Source organism: Aegilops tauschii, chromosome 3, assembly GCF_002575655.3.
Source record: "Aegilops tauschii subsp. strangulata cultivar AL8/78 chromosome 3, Aet v6.0, whole genome shotgun sequence".
Taxonomy (NCBI): domain Eukaryota; kingdom Viridiplantae; phylum Streptophyta; class Magnoliopsida; order Poales; family Poaceae; genus Aegilops; species Aegilops tauschii.
The window spans coordinates 141,237,179-141,248,218 of NC_053037.3; the positions used below are offsets into that span (position 1 = coordinate 141,237,179).

An 11,040-nucleotide genomic window follows, 5' to 3' on the forward strand; every position below is an offset into this window, starting at 1 on the left:
GTGTTGTGATATCTTCCCGTGAGTCTCTGAACTTGATCGTACATATTTGCGTGTATGATTAGTGTACGGTCGAGTCGGGGATACCACAGATTTACCATACGATCCAGTCAACATACCTGTAAACATTTTGCATGAGATTTAATAAAAAGCGTGTGTTTGCCTCAAAAAAAGTTGCCGTGTGCTGCTACGTCGGACGACAATGCACACCGAGGAGCGGACGCTTCGACTTCGCAGATGTTTGGAATGATCACCTGAGCGTATGCGATCTGTCTCATCTACGCCGTGCGACCGATCTGGCCCGTCGGTTGCGCGCGCCTCCGCAAGTCCCGTGAAGATCATCCTCGAGTTCAGCGCCGCTGCGTTGCCCTGTCGGGCCGCAGCGCCGCCGCCCCGTGGTTCTTCTCGTGGCTGCATCGACTCGCGCGTCGCCGCTGCGTCGCCCTTTGGGTCGTAGTGCCGCAATACACGGTCCCAGCCGCCGCCCTGAGGCGGTCCCGCGGTTGCACCGACCCGTGCTCCACCGCCCCTTTGGGCTGTAGCGCCGCGGCCCGCGGTCCCCGCCGCCGCCCCAAGGTCTTCCACCGTCGCCCCGACCTGCCCGCCGTCGCCCCTTTGGGCCGTAGTGCCGCGGCCCGTGGTCCACCGCCGTCCCCGCGCGTTGACCTCTTGTGGTACGCGCCGCGCCGCCTCCCTTGGTGCGGGAATGCCACCGTCCGCGTTGGTCTTCATGACGCTGTCGGGTTCTTCTCCTCCTTCGAGCATCGCCGCCCCGCTCCTACCCTAGCCGCCGCCGCCGCTGTTCTTCGGCCGCCGCCGTCGCTACCCCCATATCCGTCGCAGCCGCCCGTCCACCCCCTTCGTCTTCATCCAGCACCAGCCCGTCGCCAGCGTCGCCGTCATCTGCCCCGACCACTTCGTCTACTTCGACAACCGCGGGCGACATCGGCCCCGCGTCGATTGGCGCCGCAACCGTCGTCGAGTTCTTCTCTGCTAGCCCCTCCGACTTCTTCGACATGGCATACAGCTGGTGCAGGTCCCTCCTCTACGCATGCCTGGTGCTGGCAACACCGGTGTGTGCCTTTGTCCACGACGTGTCCCCGGGCCTGGCAAGCCTGGTGCGGCGCTTCGTCAATTTCTTCTTCGTCTGTCTACGCATGCCCGGTACTGGCTACACTGATGCATGCCTTCGTCCACGACGTGTCCCTGGGATTGGCACACCCGGCGCGACACCTCGTCAACACCGTCTTCTCTCCGGCGCACCCCTACTCGACACCACTGCGCCCATGATAACTCGGCGTCTCCTTGCACCCGCGGCTCCACGGCGATATCCTCGACACCGGCTACCCCGACTCGACATCGACCACGGCATTCTTCGCATGGCTACCTCGACCACGGCTCCACCACCATACGCTCTCGGCTACCTCGACAAACGGCACAAAGGGCTACCGCCTTGCTAGAGCAACCTTGCCGGTTTCCACTCCAGCCACGACTTCGCGATACATCGACCGTTACGAGTGTGGGGGGTTGTCCGTCGGTGTGCCTTCGGATTCTTTTTCAGTCTCACCGTCTGCGTCGCTGCCGTTGTGACCGCAGGGGATGTTGAGTACATTGATTAGATTGGAAACATAGGTTAGATTAGGAAATATTCTAGCTTGCCTTGTACTCCAAGTAGATCATGTACTCCTATATATATGCCAACAAGGCTCAAGCAATACAACGAACTATTCCACCAAATCCCTCTCTCCCTTCTAACTAACTGCACCCAAAAAAAATGCATGATCTGAGTTGTGTGATATTTTTTTGCAGGGAGTGTGAGGGAAATTGACTGAAACAAATTTCCGGTCAGTCGATTTTTGTTATATATATGGTTGTTTTTTGTTCGTTTAATCAGAATTGAACGGCATATGAACACTGACTGACCCAAAATAAATTTCCAGTCAACTGACCATGAGCGTCTCTTAGTTTTCTAGCATGAGCGTCTGTGTACATGGTGTCCTCATCATGTACCATGATGCTGTGTGCCGCGTCCATGGGAATCTAGGCCGGCCACTGCGAGTTTTCCGGGCCCTCGCGCACTCGGGCTCCTCCCTTTCGTCTCCGATCCAATAGTCTTGCATTGCATCACACTATTTAAGCATCGGCGGTGAGATGTTAATCCTTTCTTTTCCATCGTCCTGAGTCCTGACCTCGCCACACTTCGTTTTCTGAGCCAAACTTCTTTCTGTTCCGTTGTTCAGAGTAGATTTTGCTCTAGTACTCTAGATGAACACCAAGAAGTTCAGGCCGCCCGGCGACGTCGTCGGCTCGGCAGCGCTCTGCGATCCTTCGTCGCCGCAGCAGCTATCGTCGTCGCTCCATCAGGAGGAGCTCGAGAATTCTGCTACTAGTAGCCAGCAGCACTGCGCGGGTTGCAGGCTGCACGAGGACTACACGCCGTGGTCGGCTCTCGCGCAGAGCTGCCTTGGCACAGACAACGCCGCGTTCGACTGCGCCGAGAGCCTGTTCGACTACCCCCTCGGAATGCTCCTGATGCCGATAGCCAGGACGCACTATCAGTATCAGTCGTCGGAGAACGACCGCTGCCGGCCACGGCCGCAGCGGGATGCAATGGAGACAACACCTGCACAACTCCACAAGCAGCCACTGCCGCCGCCGCCGCAGCAGCAGCAAGAGAGGGATCATGGGTTGTTCAGCTTCAGCAACGCTTCCACCACTTGGTCTCGTGGTGGCGAGCCAAAGACATGCTCGTTCTCACCTCTTGTAAGTGTGCTACTATTAAATTTTGTTGAATCGTTCTTGGGTGTCTATGATCATGGGGATGCAAATCTTGAGTTGGTTGTTCGTACTCCGAACACTTCAGGTGGCCGCGCCGGACACAATTCTCCCGGCGATGGAGAACCAGAAGGTGCCGCTGCCAGGAAACTGCATGGACGCGCCTGTGACCCCCGTCGGCGACGGCGCCGCCAGGGCGCCAGCTGCTGAATCCAGCACCGCGCCGAGGAAGACGCGGATCCGATGGACGCAGGACCTGCACGAGCGGTTCGTGGAGTGCGTGAACCAGCTCGGTGGCGCCGATAGTGAGCGTTCTTAACCGGCACGACTGTGCCTGCTCTTGATTTAATAATGCCGGTTGCCACTCGGTCGCCATGCCTGACCCGACGCTGTTTCTCACTTCTGCCTTCTTTCTTCTTGCCGTCGTTTGACATTAGCAGGGACGACACCGAGAGCGATCCAGAAGCTGATGAATTCAGATGGCATTACAATCTTCCATATCAAGAGCCATCTACAGGTACCGTAATGATAGGGATTAGGGACCGAATACCTCTTGCACAATTGTGTAGTGTTATTAAATACAATAGGTGCTCTGTTTATTTCCAGTGGTCGTATGTGATCCGTAATTCACCACTGTCGCTTTGTTTTTCTCTTGTTTCGTGGCAGAAATATCGCATGGCGAAGTACATGCTAGCGTCGTCATCCGAAGGTAGACAAAAAAAACTTGCTTGTTCATTAAGCTGTTTTTTCTGTGTGAAAGTGTTCATTAAGCTGTTGATGTGGCTCGCATATTTACGGGGTTATATCAATATACGCAGCATATCATGTATAGAATTTTTTTTTTTGACATCGATCTTTATTTGTGATATCTTTACAGTAGCGTAATCAAACTTTTTTTTGGTCAAGACCTGGTTTGACTAATTTCCGTTACGTCTTATAATTGGCAGCAGAAAATCAGGCTAATTTGTTAAACCATTTGCAAAATATTTGGATGCAAAGCTTTTTCTTAAACTACACTTTTCACAAACTACAATTTTTTAATTTACAACCCTGAGATGGCACAGGTTAAAAATTGCAGATTTTTATACTACTAAATAGTTGCCCGTGCATTGCAACACGGACACAATTTTTTCGCAGGTGATCATCGTGATTTACCAGCTAGTTGATTTCTAATGTGATTACACACCGAAAAATGGACTTTGGCTGCCCAAATAAGTATTTATTAGCTTAGCAAATACCTGATTTTATTTGGTCATCATGAACAGTCATAGTGTTTTTTTAGGGGAAAAGCTACTTTTTATTGATCAAATTTGACATACAGTGGGATACAAACTGGGTCATGCGGCTGGCCAAGCCATACATAATGCTCCTGAGCTAAAGTAGTAGCAAACTTCGCTAAGCTATGAGCTTCGTAATTTACAGCACGCCCTTCAAAAGTGAAGTTACAAGAAAAAAGAGTTGATCTAGATCTGATTTTGCTTATTTTTGCTCTGTATAGCCACTGGCCGCCTCTTGAGATATCGTCCACCACTTGTTTACACTCAGATGCCACGATAAAGTGACTTAGATGAAGACACCACCAATGGTACTTCGGCCCGTCAGTGGTAGTTTTCTTACCATTGAACAAAGTTACTAATGAAACTCCGGCCCTTCATTTCAAATGTTATTTGGCTAATCATTAGGTAAGAGTCCCCCCCCCCCCCCCCCCCCCCCTCCCCTTTTTTTAGGATCTATAAGAGGATTTCATAGAAATGTAAATTACATACCTGTGAGTTGAATGGGTAATATTGTTTCCATTCGATTGTAAATGCAAACACCTCTTCTGTTCGCACGGGTAAATATTAGGTGATATCCCTCTTCACATGCTCTCATGTTCCCAATAATTAAAAATCACATCTAATTTTTTTAAGAATTTCAGAAAAATGTGATTGTCCACAAGATATTTGTCTACAGCCCCTAATTTTTTTCATAATGCACATTGAGAAACTAAAGAGACAGCTCAAAATGAATAGTGGGAAGAAGACAAAAACATGAATAGACACTATTCACATATGGATTTGTCTTTTATGTTTCTCTATGTGTGTTTAGATTTTGCATTTATTTTTAAGGGTTTGTGCACACATGTGTTGCGAACATTCACAAAATATATTTTCAGTTTTACGTATCATATTATTAATTACTTAAAATATCCATGTTCCATACAACCAAATTTCATTGAAGTGTATAATACAACAATCCAGCAACAATTGCGGGGCACCATCTGGTAAAACATTTACTTGTTTACCAAGCTGCTGATGTGGCTCTTATATTTGCGGTTATATTCTATGCAACATATTGTGTAATATAATTTATTTTAATTGTCAGAATTTTGCAGCAGTAGTCAAACTTTTTGGTGGTTAAACCTGATTAAATTAATTTTCATTACTATTTAGTAGAAATTCAGGCTAATTTATTAAACCATGTACGAAATATTTGGATGCTAAGCTTTCCTAAAACTAGAACTTTCATAAAATAATATATTTTGAAATTCCATAGTTCTAAAATTAATGAGTTCTATAATGAGTTTTTGGGTGTGTCTAGGACACATCTAGACGTGCCCTAGTTATTGCACATCTAAATGAGTGAATTAAACACAAAGAGGAAAAGAAAAAAGAAAAAGAAAATATCCACACGAATCTTCACGTAAGATCAATGACATAGGACTTAGATGTGCAATACTTATGACACGTCTAGATGTGCTTTAGCAAAACTGTTTTATAATATTAGAGATTTCTTTGTGTTGCAAAAGGGGCGCCTATATATATTGTACCTAATCATCACGATTTACCTACCATTTATTTGTAATGTGGTGTAATAAAAATTGAATTTCACTGCCAAATAAAACACGGTAATATTTTTGAAGCCAATAAGACGTGGGTGGATAATTAGGGTGATTTTCAAAATAGTTAGTGAGATTTCTTTGTGACATAACACAAACATAGGGGCTAAATGCGGAATGGAGAGGGAGGACGAATGAGAGGAACATAAGACATAATCTTTGCTTTTGTTAAGTGAGAGATATTCATGAAAGCATGGAATGCTTGACACCTGTATTATTTAATAGTCAGTTTTCATGCTTGTTCTTTTTCTAGGAACAATAGGAGGGTCCCGAAGGACCCAAAATTTCGCATTACTTAATAAAAGTTGTCACAACATAGTCCATAGAAGGACCTTTAAGAAAAAGAAAATATAATTGGGGGTCTTCCCTTATGCAGAGAGACCCTCCTGTAAAGCTTTACAAACGTGATCGGGTTTTGCACCATTGTCAACCTCACTAGAAGCAACTAAATGCTTGCTCCAACAAACTTCACCTTGCCGCCAGGCCTTGGCCAAAGTTCAACACCTTTGCAGAGAGGAACTCCACAAGAGGTAAGGGGAATGAGGTATCCTCATTTGGAGGTTGAACAAGGAGGCGAAGGGTGTCGACATGATGACGCCAAGTGGCCTATGATTAGCCCCATCATGCCGCACTATGCACCGAAGACATATGGTCTTTGGATCCGCAAACTCTGGTGGCTAGAGTCGGCACGATGTACCATGAGGGTTGAAGAACAACAAAGCCAACTTGATAACCCACTGATGAGCAAGACAAATCAAAGAACATCAGACCTCCTTACTGCCGGATCTCCCTCTTCGCCACCACGAACACAAGAAGGAAAAGCTTTAGCATCCACTAGGCTTATTTAAGGAGCCTCCAAGAATTGATTCCTCCTATAGTTGTCTCTCCACCATGGAAATTGGTAGAGGGAACAACCACTTGATGAGAACACCAACGATGAACTCCATGGTAGGGCTAGAGATGGTAGTGTGCGAAATGCCATAAGGCAACTCCTAGATTACAAATATATAAAAGAACTACCCGAGATCCGCCCCCAACCCATTTTGACTGGTACCATTGTCCGAGGAGAAAAGGGCAAGAGTCGGGAAACCTTTCGATATTGTTAATGAAAATGAGAAGGAGAGGGAAAAGGACCAAATGAGAGCCCATCGTGTGCTTGTTCATATGAGTACAATACAAATACATTGTATTTTTACGAGCCTAATACCACCCATCCAAAAAGGTTTATTTCACACACACACAATTTGTCTTTTTAACACTACAATGAAAATGCTTATTAGTGATTGGCCAAGAATCAGTTGACACTAAGGGCGCATCCCATTAGTAACTTTTGGCTAGTGGTAACATAACTACCAATGGCGGGCGGAAGCTACATTAGTGGTGACACAACTATGGCTGGCACTCATACTCAATGGCCACCCTCGGTGATGATATATCACAAAAACAGTACAAGAAATTGCCGGCTAGCACCACCTCCTTGACACAAACATGGTGCCAGCAGCAGCAGCACCACCTCTTCTGCTTGCACCTACTACCAGCTCGCAACACCACATCCTCTGGTTGCACCGTGTCATCGTCGATGCATCCTGCAAGTGATTGAGCAAATGATTGACAATCAGCTAAAGTGGGCAAAAAATGATATACAACCGTCATATCACAAAGAAAGCTAAGTTTGGTTGTAGCATATACACTTAAGCTAAGTGTTACATGATTAGGGCAACAAGCTAAGCTCACAACTAAGTGAAATTGACAGAACACCATATTACTATGTCCTATTTTTCTCTCAAACATGGCCATCGATATTACCAAGGTTGGAAAAGGTGTTAGGCGTAGGCGGGGCTGTTGGCCATCACCTAGCGCTTAAGCACCCTAAGAATGGCCTAGGTGGTCATGCAGTTTTGAGTACTAGGGGTGTATTTTGAGTATTATATGTGCATATCGTGTAAATGAGTAAAATATTAGCTATTGTTGTTGGGATGTGGCCCATTTTCTGGTCAATGCAACATGGTACGATTTTGCTTGAATGGACATTTCCTTGTGTTAACTGCCTAGACTGCAACATATGTCCTAGGCGGCATTTGGTTGTTGCCTAGTGCCTAAACGGCTCCTAGGCATTGCCTTTTCCAGGAAAGGATATTATATTTATAGCATTGCAATTAAGAAAATATCTTAGCATGGAAGTAAATACATTTTAAGGTTTCATTGAAAAGACTTCCTAATTGCTTGTTCCAAGTTTGGAACTTTCTTCCACAGATGACATGATGCATATAGCCAACTATTCACAAGCATATAGGAGATCATCCTATAGTGTACACACTAAGTAAAGTACAATGACCCGGACCAAGTATAAGGTCGAAAGCATAGCCCATGCATATCAACAAAGCCATCCTTTTCTCCACTAAAAAATGTTCTTGTAGTAAAGACAACAAATGAATTAAGCCTATACAATATTTATGGTAAAAAGGTAAATGAAGTAGCAAAGATGCAACATCAAATAAGTATACTTGGGAAGAAGTATCCATAGTGCCATCTTTTTCCATAAATCAAGCTTACTTCCTAAGATAATTTGTACATCAATTATATCTTTTATAAATAACTATTTCTCTGTAAACAAATGTAAGACGCTTTAGTGATCCAAAGCGTCTTACATTTGTTTACAAAGGTAATGATCTAAAATGCCTTATATTTATTTACAGAGGGAGTATAATGATACTAAGGAAGAGCTCATATAGGTTCCTCATCATGTTGCACTATATTAGTGAATACATAATCTAATTATAAACAACCCTGCAAAAGTGTTGTTGTGCTCTTAAAGACAAGACATGTGTTCTTCCAATGAAAGCAACCTCGGCGAGTTGTTGAAGTACAAAGAGAACAGATCACTTCGAGATTCCCTCGGCAAGAAATTATACTCGAGTAACATTTTTGAATCCATGCAATTAGCAGATGACAACCAAAATGTATATGGCTCTATAAATAGTATTATTATATGATACTCCCTCCGTCCCATAATATAAAAACATTTTTAACACTGCATTTAGTGTAAAAATGTTCTTATATTATGAGGACGGAGGGAGTAAATAATACTATATCCTCTATGCCATGACTTGGTTTTGTTTGTAATTTTTCGTTTATTACCCTTATTATAACAAATTAATTTTCTTTCACTATCGATGATACCACCAACTGACAAATCTTTTCATTCTTTTGAGGGCAGCAAAACAAGTGGAGAAAAGGGCCGCGGGTGACGACATGCAGGAACTGAACCTAAAAAGGTATACTACTCTATGAATTAAAGAATATATGGTATATTATTTTTTGGGGAAATCAAACTTCTCTAAGTTTGATCAAGTTTATAGAGAAAGATAGCAATGTCTACAACACCAAAACAATACTATTAGTTTTTTCCTAAAATGTATTTTTCATATTTTATAAAAAATACTAACGCCCACACGTGTGGCAGTTTTGCAACTCGCCCATACGCGTGGATCACCGTCCAGTCGAGTTTGCACGAATCTTTACACATTGAGGCGGATTTTGCGTGCCACGTAGGACGGGGCTGGTGTGTGGGCGTTGGAGAGTTCGCTCACACGCCACGCAACACGTAATTTGCCAGCTGCACTGTGTGGACGAACTAGTTTCTGCCCACACAGTCACCTAGTCCACTCACGTGTGGGCGAACTGCTTTTCGCCCACACAGCACTCATAGGTTGTTGGATGGCAACTGCAGTTACGCGTACGTGGTAACTAGATAAACACACATCGCAATTATGATTCATTGCTAGACGGCAACTGCAGTTGCGCGTATGTGGCAACTAAATAAATACACATGACAATTGTGATTAACCATACATGGCAATTATGGTTGGACCACACGTGGCAACTAGGTAAACACACATGGCAACTACTGTTTGACCATATGTGACAAGTAATTAATCACACACGGTAACTATAGTTTGATTACACGCGGCAACTGCCATAAATTAGACATGGCAACTATAGTTAATCAAAACAGATAGAGTTGCCATGCTTTTACAACTACATTTGTCATCCCGGATAACTACATCTGCCATCCCGGATGGCAACTAAATCGTCATCCCGCGGGATACCTAACGTAGTTGCGGCAGGACGTGTGGACATTTTTGTTTCATGCCACACGCGCGGGGTGAAGATGAGTAGTACTTGTTGGGCGTGTGGCACAAAGTAGCTTCGCCCACACGTGTAGGCAATTCTAATGTTCGCCCACACAGAGCCCGTGTGGACTGCCTTCTGCTCATGTCACACACGATGTGTGGACGGATGTCTAGTATGTCACACGTGTGAGAGTTATCGGCGTCCTATTTTATTTATTTCGTGTCATAGCTGTGTGGATATAATTTTCTATAAACATGGCCAAATATAGGAACGGTTGAGGTAGTGCTACTTTTCACTAACCGGCTTTGCTGTAAATCCATCTCATCTGAAGTCTAGTACAGGCATGAGCTAACTAATGGTGACACCTCTCGTAGTGGAATGCACATCACAGAAGCGCTACGCGTTCAACACGTCATGCAGAGACGCCTCGGCAAGCAGCTTAAGGTTCTCTCGCAATTGTTTATTTATGTAATGCACACCAACATGATTAACCCAATTATGTTGTTCCTGTGCTTCCGTTTGCTTCTCGATCAGATGCAGCGAGATCTGCAGCTGAGGATAGAGGCGCAGGGCAAGGTACTCCAGAAAATGGTGGAAGATCATCTCAAGGAGAGCAGGAATGCAACGGAGCCACAGGAGGTGGACGATGGCTCCCCGGTGAGTGGCCAAGATGACAACGCGTTCGACAACCTGCACCTCCCGTTCGGCGATGGCAGCAACTCCTCTGACGAAGATGTGTTCACGTCTTTTACTCCTTGATCTTCGGATCACCCCCATGTTTTGTTACCATTGCTTTCTGCTAATCCAATGAAATGCCAGCTACGCTGGATCTTTCCAAAAGAAAAGAAAAGATATCTCTGCATTGTGGACGCAAACGTTTGACACATGGTGGCCTCTATCTTGGTATCCTGCGCTTGAAAGCTACCACGGAGATTCGTGCATAAAGTAGTGCCTTTGCCTATACTAATTGAGGTCAAAATCACAGTTTTGATTTTCCTAACAAAGTTTCGCATAATTTTTTTCTGCCGGAAGTAATACTTGTATTACTCTACCACAAGGTCCTTACAATCGTCATGGACAAACTCCAAAATCTCCACGGGGCCATAAGTCATAGTGCGACCTTCTACTCCAGTGGAAGAGTCTCCGAAGGTAATACATAGGACGTTCGTTGTTTTGATCCCAATGGTATCCCATCCAACTTCCCCTCACTCAATTCTGACCTATAAACTTATGTAATGTAATCTTCAATATTATCT

General features: G+C 45.0%; 1 protein-coding gene across 3 annotated transcripts; it reads left to right on the forward strand.

The window, feature by feature from the left end:
* Nucleotides 1-2,171: 2,171 nt before the first annotated feature.
* LOC109739088 (myb family transcription factor RLI1) lies at nt 2,172-10,613 on the forward strand. 3 transcript variants are annotated; one of them, XM_073510172.1, is made up of 7 exons: nt 2,185-2,760; nt 2,861-3,077; nt 3,213-3,289; nt 3,439-3,502; nt 8,877-8,925; nt 10,159-10,228; nt 10,319-10,613. In XM_073510172.1, the coding sequence occupies exons 1-7, from the start codon at nt 2,263-2,265 to the stop codon at nt 10,541-10,543; spliced, it is 1,200 nt and encodes a 399-aa protein (XP_073366273.1). In that variant the 5' UTR covers nt 2,185-2,262; the 3' UTR covers nt 10,544-10,613. The 3 variants fall into 3 exon arrangements, with proteins under 3 accessions (XP_073366272.1, XP_073366273.1, XP_020153757.2); XM_073510171.1 differs by lacking the exons at nt 8,877-8,925; nt 10,159-10,228; nt 10,319-10,613 and adding an exon at nt 4,271-5,435 and having other exon boundaries at nt 2,172-2,760; nt 3,439-3,481; XM_020298168.4 differs by lacking the exons at nt 10,159-10,228; nt 10,319-10,613 and having other exon boundaries at nt 3,439-3,481; nt 8,868-9,025.
* The last annotated feature ends 427 nt before the right edge of the window (nt 10,614-11,040 follow it).